The sequence below is a fragment of the Microtus oregoni genome, unplaced genomic scaffold, assembly GCF_018167655.1.
Source record: "Microtus oregoni isolate MIOR12 unplaced genomic scaffold, Mior012 000022F_ref0000154, whole genome shotgun sequence".
Lineage (NCBI taxonomy): Eukaryota > Metazoa > Chordata > Mammalia > Rodentia > Cricetidae > Microtus > Microtus oregoni.
In genome coordinates this window covers 309,897-328,157 of record NW_024543081.1, presented here as the reverse complement: position 1 = coordinate 328,157, position 18,261 = coordinate 309,897, and the positions used below count along the sequence as shown (strand labels likewise).

The following is an 18,261-nucleotide window of genomic DNA, read 5'->3' as shown; positions in this document are numbered from 1 at the left end:
GTCCACTGCAGTCCTGTTGATTGTGCATGCTCAACAAGCACTCTACCAACTCTGTGACTGGTCCAGCCTGACAAGCAATTTTAATAGAGCAAATTTGCCATTGGATTTGCTTTGCCAAGATATCCCTTATAGTCAACTGAAAACCTTTGCATTTTATCTGAAAGCATAATTAATAACCAAAGTTTATTCCTAGAAGTTCGGTGTGAGAATTTGGTTGTTAACACTAGTCATTATGATAAAGGGCTGGGAAACATTCCACTGACGGATTAGCTGTCTGTACAGTGTGTGCGAGCCGCACCCGCACACTGCCTTGCTTTCTACTCTGATGAGACCCAAGCACAACAACAGCAGCAGCAGCAGTCTTCCTGTGTGGCCTCTAGCTATCAGACTGCATGTTATTGATGCACTTCCATCTAGGGACCATAAGCAAACAAGCTCTGCTTCAGAGAGCTACACCCTTCCTGCCTGGGATTGGATTCCCTGTGGAACAGATTTCGGAAATAGGTTCCTGACAGTTTCAAGTTATGTTTATAAAATGTTATAGGGTGAGGTCTTCCTTTAACTAAAACTATTTCCTTTCTGATGTCCAACTTGGGCATTTTAAACAGTCTTTAAAAAAAAGTTCTAAGTACAGAATTGTTACTTTCAATAGCTTTTGTTATTTCTGTCCAAAAAAAAAAAATGCACAAACATTTTTTTATTCTAGTGACTAATTCAAAAAGGACTCAATAAAAACACATACTAAACAAAAATGCTTGTATCTTATGACAGGAGGTCATGGTTTCAGTGTTCAAATTTTAGGATGCTTTTTCCATACTCAGATATGTGGCACAATTGTGTTCTGTAATGGGGTCTAAGCAGGAAGCAGATTGACATTAAAGACTTCATAGGTTAGTTCAGGGTAGCATTATCTTCATCTGTTATTTTATTTTAAAGCCAGTAGAATGTAGACCACCCACAGAGCAGTCTGCTGAGGCCTGTGGTTGGTGCAGTGCTGAGTGCTGTTGTGTAAGCATGGCGACTCTCCTTCCCACAGTGCTGTACTTGACTTGGATCATGTGCTGTGAGATCAGTTGTAGTGTGCCTGTTGCCTCAACATCACATGTGATATGTGAATAATACCCTGTTTCTGGTTGGTTTATAAGACAGTCTCACACTTCCATTTCCAGGAAGCCTCAGGATAAACTGGAATAAATAGTTGAGTTGAACTTGATAGGTTATAAACAGACGTTATCATCTGAGAAAATATGTATGTGTTATTTTATTGTTAACAAGAACACTAGGAGGTGTGTGTGTGTGTGTGTGTGTGTGTGTGTGTGTGTGCGCATTCATGGAGGTCAGAGGGGTTTATTCTCCTACCACGTGGGCGCAGACTCAGGTCCTTAGGCTTGCTAGCAAGCTCCTTTACCCAGATACAAGTTTTATGTATTCTCTTGTGTCATTTATGAAAGGCTTTTCAATTTCCTTGGACTTAGTAAATCCTTTCCCTTCTCTTTACTTTCCCCCTTTGCTTGCCCTCCCTCCCTCCCTCCCTCCCTCCCTCCCTCCCTTCCTTTCTTTCATTGCCTTGGTTTTGACACACAGGTTTTGCTGTGTGTCTCAGACTGGCCTTGAACCTATTATGTGGCTCAAGTTGGCCTAAAACTGAAAGCATGATCATACTACTTCAGTTTTTGTGAGCCACACTACCACGCCTGCCTTTTTTAGTTAATTTCAGTATCATGGTAAGGAATTTAATAAAATTTAGCAGACTACATTCAATATGAGTCCCTAAACAGCTATTTTTAAAGCAAAAACATGTTGCAGAGGTTTCAAAATCGTAGTCCCCACAATTAGTAGTGACTAGCGGGCACAGTGGCTCAATGGGTAGGAATGCTGGCCCCCACAGCCTGACGCCCTGAATTCAGCTCTGTGAACCCATGTAAAGGCGGGAGAAGAGAACCAACTCCACAAAAGCTGTCCTGACCTCCATACTTAGTGTGCGTACATAACCACTTAAACAAACAAAAACTGTGTGGTAAAGCCCATCTGTATCTCAATAAAACCAGTTTTCAAAGAATGGTGGTATGTTACTGTACATTAGAAAAATTAAATGTAACAAGGTGCAGGTGGTGCACACATTTAATCCCAGTACTCAGGAGGCAGAGGCAGGTGGATCTCTTTGAGTCTGAGATCTATCTGTCCTCCAAAGCAAGTTCCAAGACAGCCAGAACTGTTAAACAAGGAACAAAAAGAAGAAAGAGAAAATGAAAATGAGGCAGAGACATGTTGATCTCTCAGGGCCCACCTGGTCTACAGACTGAGTTCCAGAACTACTAAGAAACCCTGTCTTGAACAAACAGAAACATATAAAATAGGTCTTTTCAATCAGATCTTTCTTGTTTTTTTTTTTTTGAAACAGTTTCTCTGTGTTTCCCTGGCTGTCCTGGAATGTACTCTGTAGACCAGGCTAACCTCAAACTCAGAGCTCCGCCTACCTCTGCCTTCTGGGTGCTGGGATTCAAGATGTGTACCACCACCCAGCTAATCAGATCATTCACGTACATATTACAAAGACTTTAGGATTTTTCCTTAAGTACATGAACTTTGGAGTATAAAAAGGAGTATAGAAATTTGAAAAAAAAATATTTTGCGTTCACAAAAATTAAGGATATGACTTTTCCTATAGAGGATACATACATTTATTAGACAGTAGCTATCTAATTGCCAGTGATAATTACATATTTTGAAATAAAAATATGCCACACATGTTTATGTGTTTATGGATGTAGTATACACATCTGTATACGCATAATCTATTGTTTTGATGTTAGCCCTGTGTTGGTGGCTTTGGTTAAATATGTATAATAAAGTCTTTGACCAGATAAAATCTTTGTCCTTACAACTTTTTCTTCTATTCTAAACAATTTTGAATTTCTCAATTGATTGTGATTCAAAGAATCTGAAGTGTAGAAACTTTTTCCTTTCATCCCCCTCCCCCCCTTTTTTGAGGCAGGGTTTCACCAGGAAGCCCGAGCTGGCAAAGAATTGGCTATGTAGGCTGACTGGCGTCCAATTTAGATCCCACTGCTTCTGCTGGGATTAAAGGTGTGGTGAATGATTTGCGCTGCTTTTCTCTTACCTCCTTTGTCCTCTTGCCCGGCACACTGTAGGTACGCTGCCTTGCTCCAGATGCCTGCTGTGCTTCTACTCTGTGTGTGTCCTTATTCTGTTGTGAACAGGTAATCCAGGACAGGTTCCAGCAGTGGCTGTGCTTGTGTTGTGAGCTTCAGCCATGTTACTGTTTCTCCCTTGTATCTGCCAGCTCAGCCAGCCAAGTGTTTAATTAATTAATTGATTGATTGATTAATTGATTGAAGAAATACTAACCAAAATGTATTTTACCATTCTAGGTTTACCGACAAGACTGTGAAACATTCGGGATGGTGGTGAAAATGCTGATTGAAAAAGATCCTTCATTAGAAAAATCTATACAGTTTGCATTGAGACAGAACTTACATGAAATAGGTGAACGATGTGTCGAAGAACTCAAACATTTCATTACTGAGTATGATAATTCTACTCAAGATTTTGGAGACGCTTTTTAGAAGAATTAGTGCCCAGGTCAAAAACATTTTTTTAAAGCTTCTAGAGTTTTTCCCCTTGGATGGTTTAAATCCTTACTATTTTGTGATGAAGAGAAATACTTTATGATAGCTGACCATGTTTCTAGTATCAAATAAATGTCTACAATAACTTTTAAGGCATCTTAACCAGAAGGTTTTCCCTATGTGTAGAATCTTCTAATCTGTCTTCGTACAACTCCCAAAAATAGTGTTCAGTTTTTTGTTTTCGTTTTTTTAAGACAGGGTTTCTCTGTAGCTTTGGAGCCTGTCCTGGAACTAGCTCTGTAGACCAGAGAGATCTCCTGTCTCTGCCTCCCGAGTGCTGAGGTTTAAAAGTGTGCACTACCACTGCCTGGCTCAGTTAATTATTTAATGTTTGACAAAGCAGTTCTGAAGAGCAGCTCTCTGTACTTAAGTCATGTTCAGTAGTCTTCCCAGTGTGCTGGTTTCAGGATTATAATTTGTAGTTAGAGGTCATTCCAGGTTGCATCTCATAGACACTGTTAGCATTTGGAGTTGTTTGACTTGCTGCTTGCTTTTCTTCAGCTTTGTAACTTTTGGTGATGTCCACATAAGCTGTCTTAAGGAATAAGAACTTTTCTATCTTACAGTATTTGCTTTGAGAATAATTCTTATTTAGTATAGGAAAGAAGCACTTAAATCTGAAGGATACCTTAGAACAAAGCCTTCTTCTCAAGTCAGTGAACTCAGTGTGTCTTCTGTGAAGTGAGACGTCTGACTGGTCTCTCTGAACAATAGATAAGACTGATGGGGGGTAATCTGAGATGCAAGATGCATTTTAAATTGAGATTTCGCAGAAATCCTTCTGCTGGTGACTATAATAATTAGACTGTACAAGAACCTGGATTTTTGTCTTAGACCCATTCTTTACCAAATAGGAGCTTATGCTTGCGATTTTAGCAGATTTCTCTTAATTTCTGAGATCTCAGTTCTATAAACTTAGAGAGTTCCCCCCTTCCCAGGTGTTATGAGGCAGAAAAAAGCGAAGCCAGCAGCTCCCCTCACTTGTGATTAGCCCGTGAATAAGTGAAGAGACAATTAGGACATTCCATTCTGCTCACTTCCTGGTCCCTTCCAGCATAGCATTGAGCCAAAATACATAATTTGTGACATTAGGTACCTTTAAAAAAATTATGATTTTAATTACTGCCCAATTTCATTATCTACTTTTTTTTTTAAGTCAGGATTTTACAGTATAGCCATAGCTAGCCTCCTGAAAACCTCTGTGTAGACCAGGGTGGCTTCAAACTCACAGATATTCTCTTGCCTCTGCCTCCTTCATGCTAGGATTAAATAAATATGTGTGCCATCATGCTCAGGTCCCCTTACCCCCCCCCCCCCCCTTTTTTTTTTTGAGACAGGGTCTTACTATGTATTCTAGGCTGGCTTCAAACTTTCCTGCTATGGTCTTTACCTCTGGTGGTTTTCCTGCCTCAATTTTCCTGAGCGTTCAGATTGCAGGTGTCAGCCACCATACTTGCCATTACTCTTGGTGCCCTCTATTGCTGTTATCTACAGATACCCCAAAGTACATGCAGAGTATATTAAAAGTAGAAATAACAGTATGAGTAATTTTAATGAGCCTTACAATGGATTGTGAAGATATATATTTTACCATTTGGGAAATTTAAAATCTAATTGAGGACATTTATTTCCTTTTACGTTTCCTAAGTGAGAGCACTTGGAGCTATTTTTGGCATTGAGATTCTACACATACCTTTTACAAGCAGTGACTGCACTGCCGGTCACTTGAGAGAGACAGAAGACATTGATGCTGGTTTCCTTTCTCCTCCCACTCATTTTCAGCTCTTTTAATCAAGACGTTGACAAGCAGAACTATAAAATTTGAGCAGCTACCAAGGCAAATGAATTGTTCATTTGGTAGAAATTCATTAAAAAAGAGAATCTTACTAATAGTACTATTTAAATGTAGGTCCAACCAATAATCTTCCCTCAAATTACATTCAGCATTCGAAGCTATTTTTAGCTTGCCGTCAGCATTATTCTGTAGGTTTGTCAGTGTTACATGTTTTTATTTTTTTACTATGCCTTTTAAAGTCTCATTTTAAGGCACATAAATTCTTATGTGTACTAGAATATATATTTTGTAAAATGTTTTTGGTTAGAGATGTTTGTAAATTATCCATTGTTTAGGTATACTTAATTTGTGTGGTAACAAACATTCCCATTGTCTTACCATAAAGCCTTGAGGATCAACACGGGGGGGAACAGATGCTGCAAAGCTTTTGTGAATTTTAAAAATCCAAAATAAAGCAACAATTCTAAGTGATCAACTTGTCTTTTCTCAAATTCCCTCGCTCATGTATGACTAAAGTATAAGCTTGTGTTCCCTGCTGCATCTTCTCTTTACCGTTCTCTCCACCTCAGCTGCTGGCCAGAAGAGGAAAACTGAGACAGTCACTGGAGCAGTCCTGATGGTGCTTACCCGAGTAATACTCGAAATTATATGACTGCAGATCTGATTTCCAGAGACCTGCGAGGTTGGGAGTCTCCCATCTGAGCTGTCACTCCGGTTTTCTGCACAGCTGAGGGTGTTGGGGATGTTGTCAACCTAAAGGCGTCTCCACATTTGAATGAAACGTAACCTCTGCATCTTGGAGAAATAGAATTTATTCTGACGGAGAAGTATTTGAAGTTCAGGAAGAGGAAGTGCAATAGAGAAAGGCTGGTATGTGCCTATATGGCCATATCAGTTGTCACTGCTGTGACAAATACCCCAGAGGAACAGGATGGGGGTGGGGCTAGAGCATGATTTCAGGTGTGAGTCCACTGGTTCTGCATCTATGGTGAGGCACGACTTCACAGTGGGTGGATGGGGGCTTGGAGCACAGCCACGTTGCTCACCCCATGGCAACCAGAAAGCACAGGGTAGGGGTGGCGCTGTCTACACCTGCGGGCCTATTCCTCCTGAGCCTCTAGACACCACAGCGAGGGTATGTTTTCCTCCTCAAAGTCACTCTCTAGAAAGTTTCATAGACCTCCAGAAGTGTGCTTTTCCAGTAACCCTCTAGGTGTGTCTCGGTCAGTGAAGTTGATGGTAAGACGTGATGTGTGCACACTGAAGAGTGTGGAAGAAACAAGCTGAAGAGTGACAGTGTCAGAGTCTGCCTGTGTGTGTGCAAGCACGGGAAAATCTGAAGGGAAAATGTCTGCCCTGCTGAGGACGTCAGGTCATCGAACCTACTGAACCCTTCTCCTGACCTCTGAGTAAAGTGTTTGGTGACCTGGTCCCACAAAGAACAGAAAGTCTTTCAAACCTACCCTCTCTACCCTTTTCCTTTCTGCTTGGTAGGTGTCTGCTGCAGCACATTTTCTTTCCATAAATTAGCTTGTATTAATTGTACATAATAAATTTCATTTTGTGTGTGTGTTACTTGTATTTCTCTCCTTACCCCCTATTGTCCTACTTTGATCCTTTTCTCAACTAGTCTTTCCAGTGTGTGGGTTTTTCATTTTGTTTTGTTTTTGTGGAGTGAGGCCTGAGTATCTTACAGAAGCATAGATAAGAATTTATATGTAGGAGCATGGATACCTTTACTAAATTACAGTACCAGTAAGGAAAAACTCCTGCAACCATTAAACTACCTATTAATCTTCAGAGATCCTGTGAGCCCCTTCCCACTCCATGACAAAAGGTTGGTATGCCCAATCTCATGTGGGTCTGCGAGGGCGGTCGTAGGCCCTGAGAATTTGATAGTCTGATGATATGGCAGGCCTAGAAGGCAGTGTCACAACACTCCACCCCATCTTTCTTCCTATTCTCTGGTCTGTGATACTCTTTCAACTTTGCTATGTTTGATCTCATGACTTTGAATATCTCCAGTTACTGCTGCCCACTGCAAAAAGCCTCTGCCCAAACCTGCCTGGCACTAATCTATGGGCATTTACATATCATTTAGAAGAATATTTGATGGGAATATCCTGTTCATTTTACAAAGCAGCAACTATAGTTTCCCACTAGGGCCTGTGACTTCTCTAGCTATCAGCTTTTGTCCAAATATGTGGTATGTCTTCATACAAGTTATTTTCAACCTTTTTCACATTTCAAGTTTGGTATTGCCTTTCTTTTAGCATTTCTCTGCAATGTTTTCTTTGTTGACATGTTACTTAAGGTACAATCATCCCCTGCTGCTTTGAGTTGCTTTTTTTTCTCCTTAGCACTGAGCACTGCACGTTAACATACTTACATTTTCTCGTTAATCTGCAGGAGTCTGTCCCAACTACTTTTTTTTTTTTTTAAGATTTATGTGTTTGTGTCTGTGTGTATGTAGACATGTGTTTGTCCACAAAGTCCCCGTCAGATCCCCTGGAGCTAGAGATAATACATTTTAATCCACCCATTGTGGGTCCTGGGGTCCAGACTCTGATCCTCTGGTAGAACAGTTCCCTGAGCCTCATCTCCAGCCCTGTCAACTACAGACATAATTGAAGAATAAATATGTCTCCCTTCTGCAGGAGGAAGATAGGTTAGAGTCGAATGTGAAGAGTGTTGCATCAAGTGTGCTGCTTTGCTTAAGAGTAAAATTTGAAGTTACGTGAACTAGTGTTACTGCCAAAGTGCATCAATTTCTCATAGCCTTCAACCACTTCCTAACAGACATGGAGATGGGTGGGGAGGTGGGGATGAGCTGTGACAAGCACGGACAGATAAATGATTTTGTAATTAGTTTCTAAAGACTCACAATAATGTTTCTATAAACAGTATTAGTGTTGGGCCTTCATTAGAAAACTCTAACCTGCTTGAGGCTCCTGACTTTATGACTGAAGTTGGGAATTGAGATGACAGGTTCATCTTGATGGATTGTCTTCAGAAACATTTCGTTCTTAAGTGTTTAAAACCTGAGGATTTTACAGAAGCCCACGCCTAGCCTGTCTTGAAATACTTTGAACCTGACAACACTGGCTCCTCCCCAGGGCAGCTCTAACAGTCTTGGGTGCACACTCCAGCTCTTGTCACGTGCTCGCCATCTACTGGGAGGGACAGCAGGTGACCTGACTTCCCTGAGGAATTAGATCATGACAGGAAGGGCAGATACAAAGATGTCACTGTAAAGACCGGCTCTAGTGAGGACCATAAGGGTCTGACTATCTGCCTCTCCACTGTCTGATCAGAGGCAGTTCTGTGTGGTATGTCTCGAGCCAAACTTTGGAATTCAGTGATCGACCAGAATACGTTATATTCTTTGTAACGAGGCCTGTTCAGGCCTTTACTGCAGTTCAGTCCTTTATAGGACTATGCAGCGATTACCTCTCTTTCTCCTTCAGTAATCTCAGTGCTGAACAGATTCTGAAGCCCAAAGTTTCCATGAGTATTGTCCGTAGAGATCTGTTTCCTTACGTTTTGGCAATCTATATAATTACGTATGGAAATGGAAACTATGATTGCTGCCAGATCACTAGCAAGAATAATCCCTTGAGATTGATTGCACTTGAGTGTGCAGGGCAGTGTCTATCTTCGGTGCACACCTGCGCTGGCCTGAGGACGGCTGCTCAGTGCAGTTTCTAACAAAATATTTCTACACTGAAGCAGCTCACATTCTTCAACACCAAGAACGCTGTCGGTGCATCTGCTCATATAGTGTGTGAACCGGGAGGACTGCTGGAGGAAAACTGGGAATCCAACACCTTCATATATGTCGGCTTGTCCCCAGGAATGTTGTTGCTCGGTGTATAGGCACATATGCCACTGTAGAATATGTATGAGGAAATTCAAGTGTATCACCCAATAGAACATTAAACAGCTATCGGAGAAGTGAGGTGAGATGACTATGCAGTCCTGGAAAGTGAGAAGCAAGTTAGAGGGTCGAGCTCTCCACCACTCTGTTAGAAATCAGCCCCAGAGCCTTATGCGTGAGCACACTGAGCTATACCCCCAAGCCTCAACTAGAATTTTGTTTTGTTTTTTTTTGTCTTTGTTTTTGAGACAGGGTTCCTCTGTGTAGCTTTGGAATGTGTCCTAGAACTCACTCTGTAGCCCAGGCTGGCCTCAAACTCACTGAGATCCACCTACCTCTGCCTCCCAAGTGCTGGGATTAAAAGCCGCCTAGCCCAACTAGTATTTTGAAGAGATACTTGTGTTTGGAATATCAGAAGTGTGGACTGAGACTGGATAAATGGTCTACTTCTGGAGATAAGGATGGGAATAAGCTTTGGTGTTTGATCCTGTCTGAAGGATTTCTGCCATGAATAATCTCCATTTCCGTACTGACATGTTCTTGAAGTGTGCAAGACCTAGGCAATGCTGATGGAGCTGCAGAAAAAAGGGCTCTTTTCCTGCTGCAGCTTTGCTGAGGGGACTCTTCCTAGCCTTGCCCTCTTTAGGGATGGAATCATGGGCGGGGTCCCTGGACAGTAGGTTTATCTACTGGATTCATGTCTGGCCATGCCCTCTTTAGAGATGGGGAGAGGGAGGAATTCTTGGACCATAGGTTTACCAACTGGGTTCACATCTGGTCTTTTCAAGGCCAGACAGCCTTTCTTTGCTCTTGATAAATAACAGTTTCTGTTCCTCAAGTCTGGGGTTCAACAAAGATCTGTTAGCGGTAGGAGGATTATGGGAAAAAGTGAACACTGGAGCAAAATGGAAGATTCATACTCAGAACAGTAGCTGTCATTTATTAAGCCTTTATTAAACACCTCCCTGAAAGGCCCAGGATGACACCGGGACCTTTAGTTAGGACTGAGATGTGAATGCAAGAACAGCACAGCCCAAACTACCCGCTCATTAGTTCAAATCCAACATGGTTTCCCGTTGAACCAGAGCCTTGGGAATTTGAAGTGCTCTGGCTCGTTCCTACTGCAACTGGAAACTCGGTTTTTCAAAGTTACTTTTAAAGGCCAACGACCAGCTGGGAGGGAAGGGCAGGAGAAATAACCTCTCTTTACATAGTAAGTCTCCAGACTGTCACAAAAATACGAACATTATCACCGCTGAGAGACCTCCCCCTGCCCAGGGAAGAACACCCAACAGCTTCTCCTTGGTTTCACCATATACTCCAGAGGTACGTGTGGGGCTTGTTTTTACATTTATACAGTTTACAAAGCTTGACCCATAAATAACACGTGTAAGAGTAACAGGGCCCCAGTAACAACTATGTACATAGCCCCACCATGCATACAGAGCCTTTTATAATATTGAAAAAAAAAAACCAAACAAACCAACTTTCCGCCACTAAGCAATATAAATTGACTGTCTAAACTTATAAACCCTGACTAAAATACAAGCAACCATCTCACCCATAAATGCTGTTTCCGGTTCCCTAATGAATCTAGCACGGCAGTGTAACAAACATCTTGCAATTCAGGGATATAAAAATATCAGCTTTAAAATCTGAACTGTACAGTATATACATTAATATTTGCACCGTTAAATTAGGAATACACTTTAAGGTCTATGAAATACTACATATAAATAGCAAGGCCTTTCGATCTGGAGCTGGAAGTAATACAATATGTTTACCTGGCTAATAAGGGCTGAAGGGGAACAAGTTCTCACGCAATGGGACACGTGGTGGTTAGCTAGGTCGTCATGGTGACATGCATGCCTCACAACACGACACCACTCAGGACCTGAGCCAACCTGACTGAGTTAAGGACAAGTACTACTGCTCACAAAGGTGGCTGTCCGGCTTCTAAAACAAACACTGTCCAATCACCTGGTGGCAGTTTCCGGAGTGTTCTCTTTGTGGACTGGAGACCAAGGCAGTTGTAATTTACCTGCCACTGGCACAAGACAGTGTTTTAATCTGGCGCCACCCAGGAAGGGCACCTGGAGGAGGCCACTCCTCTCTGTGTGTTAATCTGACTGTAAACAGCAGTAGGCTCTCATTTACATAGGCCAAGGAAGCACTTTACACTATTTCGGCGACTCTCCTATAGTGAATAAAAGGTCCAAGTCCGGGTTAAATGGCTAACTTTTAAACAGATCATCTCGGGGTCTACTTGGTTAAGAAATAATACAGTTTTTGCCCTTGTGTCCCTTTTTCTTCTTGGATTTAGTTGTCCTCTGACTAAACTGTGGAGTGGGCAGTGCAGACGTTGGACTAGAAAGGTCATCTGTGTAGTAGGTGAATCTCTGCGGCCGCGGCTGAGGGATCGGTTGTCCGAGAAAATAGCCTTCTTCTTCGGAGTCGGAGGAGGACGTGGAGGACGAACCCCAGGAGTCATCGTCGTCCCCATAGAGGCCCAGGAACCTGTTCATTCCCGGGTTCTGCAGGGCATAATCGGACGTGGCATGGGCATACTGGCCGTAGAGATCGGCATTCTGCAGGTACGCTTGAAGCTCCCGGGCGCCTTTGTTCTGTATGAATTTCTCATAGTTATCCGGCGTGTACAGACGAAGTCTGTCCTTGGGAGAGTACTTCCTTTCCGTGACCAGGTTCAGGGCGTTGTCGGACCGCGACTTCCTGCTTCTCCGGTGGCGATGGTGGTGAGGCCTGGATCCCCTTTCTTCAAAGTGATACACGCGTCTCCGAGTCCTTTCACTCATTGGAGGCTGCCGGATTTCGACGTCATAGCTCCCGTTGTCAATGACGTCATCTGAGAACTTGACCTGCTGAGGTCTGGACTGAGACTTGGATCTTCTGAGCACCGGCAGGTGGACTGGCTTTTCCTCAGGCATGATTTTTTCCGGACATAACTCTGAATTCAGACTCTTTAAGGACTCCGCACTCCTGTGCAGCATGGAGGAGTTCAGAGTGCCCATGTTGCTCATTTTTTCACAGTCCTCGGCCTCCACCTCCTCAAAGTTCTGCAGAGAGTATAATGACGGCCTGGGCTTGCTTTCTCCGTCCACTGATGCTCCTGCAACAGAGCCCAAAACATGATGTGATTCTCACAAGTCCCAACATCCGCACAACCCTTAAATGTGGTACAGAAAAGCATCTACAAGAAAATTCCCTATTGAATCATCTGATTCAAACACACTTGGGGAAGCCAATGTGTAATGTTCACCAACTGAGAAGTATGAACTTTGTTAATGCCACCAGGGAACCTAAAGATTGTTCTAGCATGTGCCACAGGCAGCACAGACGGAAGCTCCGAGAGCCACCCCCTTTGAATGTCAGTCAGCCCCTTCGGAGTGGGCAGTTGTCTTCATCTCAGACTGGGGACAGCAGCCTGCTGTGTGCAGTCACACCAGAACACGGCTGTATTTAGGTTGTCTGCTTCCCCCTGTGGCAGAAACTAGCCATAAACTGAGCTGTTGAGAGCAAGGTTTGCCAGCCCCAGGCCTGTGCCCTCGGTCAGTTATCCCACTGCAGTCTTTAAAATGCATCACTTCCAGATTGCTCTTATTCCTAAACCAAGAGCAATGATCTTGGTGATGATATGACTTACTCAAGTTTCTATGAATCTAGGACAGTGAGAGACTGGTATGGGCCCCTGATCAGCTCCTGTAAGATGCTAACTCCCTACTTTGGAAAGATAGCTTGTTTATTCCCAAGGACTGTCAGTCTCTAGCATTTGACTTTTTAGTTTTCAGCACTGGGGGGCTTAAACCAACGGCCTTGCACACACAAAAGTGTTTCCTGTACTTCTGAGCTTCACCTCCATCCAGCCGCTGCCTTTCACGCAGTTATATCCAGTAAGGGTGACACGTTAACCTGGCCGGTACAGGGTCTGGCAGACAGTCTCACCTGCCATGCTTCCTCCGCTCTCCTTACAAGAGGACCCGTGTGACAGGCCAGGAACCAGAAGGGAGCAGTGTCTCACTGTTCTGCACAGACCACTGGCAGCGGAGAGCACTCGGTCCTTTTCCTGGCTATGTTATTAACACTATAAAGGACAGGCTGTTACTAGTTTGTGAACTAGGTGCAGGGAGCATAGTGTTTTTGTGTCCTAAGCAAACATCCACATGAAATTCATATACCATGCTGTTTTTTGTTTGTTTTTTTTTCTTTTTTCTACCAGTCTTATCTTCAAATCCTGGGTAACATCAGCCACTCAGCTGTCAAACAATTCGTTTACTCCTATTTAAAATTAATAATACCTACTTTATACAAGTCAGGGTCATTTTAACATAAAGCATGGGATAAATAATAAGAATTTGCCTCGGAAATACTAAAGCATAATTTTATAATGAGGAAAAAAAAAACACTTAGATTTTTTTTTTTTGAGCTATCTCAACCCACAGAGCAATCCAAGGATTTTTTTTTTTTAACAGTTAAAAATTTATGAATTTTAAGACAGTAAAAGTAGCCTGAGCATGTTATATAGTATAATCTAAACACAGAATCTCTAACCCCTGATCCAGGCAAAGATGTTCATATCCAAATCTGTTTCCTCCCATCAAAGGGCTCTCTGTTCAGGATATCACACTGAGTACTCACCTCACAGACACACCTGCCTAACATCCTGTGGCATTTAAACGAAACACCTTTGTTCCTCCAGAGTTTTAAATACGACGCCACCTACTGGTACTCGGTGGTAACTTGTTAATAAACCTTTCAGCGCCTGCTTTTTCAAACACCCCACAATCCCCGGGTGACATACCTGTGATATTGGACAACGCCAAAGAATCCATAGAATCCCGGACACTTTGTTCTGGCTTCAAGTCAGATAGACACTCCAGGGAGTCTTCATACCACTGGCTTTGGTCATGGTTGTACCCGGCAGCACCGTGGTCCAGATCCAGCTCTTGCAGCCTGCGGCTGCTGGCAGGGCCAGGATGACTACCGTAGGCAGAGTCACCTAGCCCGTCCTGGGACTGTGCCCAATACATATCAGACTGGTACTTCTTACTGACCAGGCCCTGGTGATTTGGCTTCACCTCAGGTTTGTTTTTGACCATGTTGTCAGGCATCCAGTGCTCACTGGCTCTAATCTCCACCTCACCGGGCTGCTGCTGGAAGAGGCTTTTATCCCCGAATTTGAGGAGGAGCTGTGTCATGTAATCCTCATGTTCGGCCCATTCTTCAGGGTCTTCGGAGGCTTCCTGATCGACTCTGGCTTTCCAGAACTCCTCATTAGCAAAGCCTGCTCCCTGCCGGGAGAGACTCAAGTCGTCCAGCTTCCGAGATAGGGTGTCATCAGCATTGCCGTTAAGACCGGGGAACTTGTAGTTCAGAGCAGGGGAGAGGAGCAGAGACTGTCTGCACTGGTCTGCGGAGCGACTGCTTCTGCCCATCCGCACACTTCTCCTCGAGTCCCTGGATCGGGCAGACTGGAATGCAGAGTCGGAAGAATCGGAGGCGTGCATGTCTTCACCTAGGCTGCAGGTCTTGGAGCAATAAATCTGACCTTGCTTTGGAAGGAAGGGGCATCCCAGCAAAGAGGCCTTACACTGAGCGCAGGAAAAGCAAGCCTCTGTGGCATGCCAATGTTGCCCATCATAGGTCATCTGTGCATGGTCCACACCTGTGTTAAAAGAGACAGGAAAACACTTAGGTGCTGGGGAGAGGTGTAGACAGGAGGGAACTTGTGGGTGATGGGAACGCTCTGGGCTTTGTTTTTAGGGAAACATCTCACTATGCGGTCCAGGTCAGCTGTGAACCCGGGGTTAGCTCTGAGTTCTTGCCCCTTCCTGCCTTAGCCTCTGTGTTAGGACTCCAGATGTGCACTACACATCTGGCTTGATGTTGCCTTGATCTTGTCAGGTGTGGGTTACACATACTGTTCACCGTCCCTATCTGTAGATAATGTATTTGTCAACTTATCTGTTCAAAGGATTATTTGTAATCCCAGCATTGATAGCCAAAACAGGGTCATCAACAGATATGCAGATCCATTAAGATTTAAATTGAAAGGCTGGACAGATGGCTCAGAGGTTAAGAGCACTGACTGCTCTTCCAGAGGTCCTGAGTTCAATTCCCAGCAACCACATGGTGGCTCACAACCATCTGTAATGAGATCTGGTGCCCTCTCCTGGCAAGTGTATTTATAATAAATTATATATATAACATTTGTATATTAATTTATTATATATTAATTAATTAAAAAAGATTCAAATTGACCAACACATGTTCCCCACTGAGGCCATACAAAGGGACCCTTTGGATTCATTTACTGTGCTATAGTCAAGTATCCTGAGCTTCACATGTTTAGTGTCATGATGTTTACATTTCTGTGCTTTGTTTTGCTGTTGAACATGTTTGAGGCATGTAGTTGAACCACTGTCTTGTGCTTCTACACACATGCAGATACAAGTATGCCATCGGCTTTAACTGTGAACCACATGCTGCTGGCTGAGAGCTGGCTGCTGCCAGTGTATTTTCAATGAAAGGCTTTCACCCCAAAATACATGAAACAGATGTGTTAATAGACTGAGAAAAAAATGGTGTGACCAGGGCTTTCCTAGTATATACAAGGTCCTGGGTGTTACCCCCTAACCCTACCAGAAAAAGGGGAATCCCCAGAGGCCCACGGGAACTTTAACTGAGCGTGCCTAGAATCAGCTCAGTGTTCGCTGCTATGAACAATCAGAACAGCCTATTCATCTGACAATCACTGACGTGCCGTGTGCTCCGATACATGTAAATTATACCTCAATTTTCACACCAACGTTAACAAAGGAGCAAGACGGTGGATAATCACCGACGGCTGCGGCTGTGTGACAGGGCAGACAGGAGGTGGGCGGCAGCCACACTTACCAATGTGCTCCCCACAGGTTTCACAGTACTCCGCGTAGAGAGACTCGAAGCAGCCGCAGCAGAAGGGGCGGCCATCCTTCATGATGTACCTCTGCCCCCCCAGGACCGTCTCGCATTCTAGGCAGCAGAAGTGTTTCATGTGCCAGTGGCGACCCTCGGCTTCAGTGCACTCATCAGCGAAGATTATCTTTAAAAAGAAACACAGAACAGCAGAATGGAAGGTCAGGATGCAAACAAACAAACAAACAAATTAGCATATGTCCAAGACAAGCCTCCACTCTACACAGCCGACATTGGCTCTCGAACCTGAGCTCAAACACCCTGCAGCAGGTCCTGTCTTAGGGGTTCATTTGGTGGTGACATTCTTGTTGGAGGTGTCCTTTGTGGCGGCCCTAGCCCTCAAGGTCATCTGGTGAGGAGTGTGTGTGTGTGAGGTGTTACAAAATAGCCGTGCCCTGGCAGTGGGAAAAGGCACAGACCTCATGTCTGCCCACCTGTATGACCCCTGGCATCTTGGGGTATATGGTGGCCAAGTACAGCGGCCTGGACAAGACCCAGGAGAGAGGAGAGGAGAAGAAAATGCAGGCAGTGAGGCAGCTAGCTGCAGAAAATGGAGAAAAAGCTCACAGCAGAAGAAATGGCATGTGGAGTAAGAAGGGGTGGAACAGAAGGTTGACACACCCACAGGGTACCCAGAGGCCACCAAACCCAGCATGGAAAAGCTCTTGCTCCTGGAACTTAGCAATAAGAGACCAGTTGAGTTTGCAGGACAAAGCTGAGTGACGGGGTGGAGAATGAGAAGGGCCAATGTGAGCTACTGGAAGTCAGGACAGTGTCAACTGAAACACAGCTCTTCCTGGTCAAGGGAATGTCCAGGCCCAATTTGTCCTTGTTTGTTTGCCTGTTTGCATCCAAAGCCTTACACTGTAAACCTCTGAACCTTTACAAAGTAGAAAAAGAAAACATTAGCTTCATATTTGAAGGGGGTCTTTGATTTGGAGGGTCAACCTGTTCTAGTATGTTCTTTAATTGCTCTAACTTTCTACATCTAATTTCTCGTTAACTTAAATCCTCATCAGATCATCGATAACTTCAAAAAGTCATCCTTCTTTCCTACGTGTCTGCTTTGTGTTGGCTGGAAGAGTGTATAACTTTGTTTATTTGGTTTTGGGGGGCAGGGTTTCTCTGGGTAGCCCTGGCTGTCCTAGAACTCGCTCTGGAAATCAGGCTGGCCTCAAGCTCAAGAGATCTGCCTGCCTCTGCCTCCTGAGTGTTGGGCTCAAAGGCATGCGCCACCACACCCAATGAGTGTTTGGCTTTGTTACCACAGAGGGCCTGACCCACTGACTTAGTTATATTGTGTTTATACTCTTGGTGTTCATCATACATGTAAGAAAGAAAGAGTCAACTACAAAATATGCAATAGTTTGTAATATGTGTGCCTACATAGATAGCTACAGATAAATACTGGCTTCATGCATGTTTCCATTTCACTGAAAACGACTTGTCTACAAGAATACAAACTGGCACTGTTGGAGAGGGGAAACTAAGTGTTTGCTTCAACTTGGAGGTAGAAGTGAATTTATTACACTTTTGTTTGTTCCCAAGGACCATTTTAGTGGCGAAATCTAATGAAGCACACATTAGCAGTCAAGTCAATTTTGGTCTGCATATGTTTTAACTGAAACCAGTGTCTGCGGAGTGAACACCGAGCCAGTGAGGCTGGGGATGTGTGAACAGTTGTGAAAGAAGTGTTTTGTCTGACACAGAGGCCGCCTCTACATTAAGGACTTTAAAATCTTTATATTTCATTAAAGAAATATATGTGTGGATGTATAACCTGAAAACTTTGTCCCAGGCTGAGGAAGACAAAGAAGACACAAGGAGGAACCCTAATTGCAGGGGGCCATGTAGTGTCCTTCTCCTATATGATATATGACCGCCTCAACGACCTAAAATAAACTCTCTGATGGGGAAAAAAAGTAAAGGCAACAATCTAACCAAAGCCAATACGTATAGGCATGGCC

General features: G+C 43.7%; 2 protein-coding genes across 11 annotated transcripts in view; one reads left to right on the top strand and one right to left on the bottom strand.

The window, feature by feature from the left end:
* Pphln1 (periphilin 1) overlaps nucleotides 1-5,916 on the top strand; it is an 86,891-nt gene extending 80,975 nt beyond the window's left edge. For all 8 annotated transcript variants that reach the window (XM_041672368.1, XM_041672374.1, XM_041672370.1 and 5 more), the window contains one exon: nucleotides 3,393-5,916. In XM_041672368.1, coding sequence (XP_041528302.1) covers nucleotides 3,393-3,587 — 195 coding nt within the window. In that variant the 3' untranslated portion in view covers nucleotides 3,588-5,916. The remainder of the gene's footprint in view (nucleotides 1-3,392) is intronic.
* A 4,320-nt stretch (nucleotides 5,917-10,236) lies between these two features.
* Nucleotides 10,237-18,261, bottom strand: part of Prickle1 (prickle planar cell polarity protein 1) — a 92,744-nt gene continuing 84,719 nt past the window's right edge. For all 3 annotated transcript variants that reach the window (XM_041672327.1, XM_041672330.1, XM_041672328.1), the window contains exons 6-8: nucleotides 16,235-16,421; nucleotides 14,139-15,002; nucleotides 10,237-12,449 (exon numbers count right to left, since the gene is read on the bottom strand). In XM_041672327.1, the coding sequence (XP_041528261.1) occupies nucleotides 11,593-12,449; nucleotides 14,139-15,002; nucleotides 16,235-16,421 (1,908 nt within the window). In that variant the 3' untranslated portion in view covers nucleotides 10,237-11,592. The remainder of the gene's footprint in view (nucleotides 12,450-14,138; nucleotides 15,003-16,234; nucleotides 16,422-18,261) is intronic.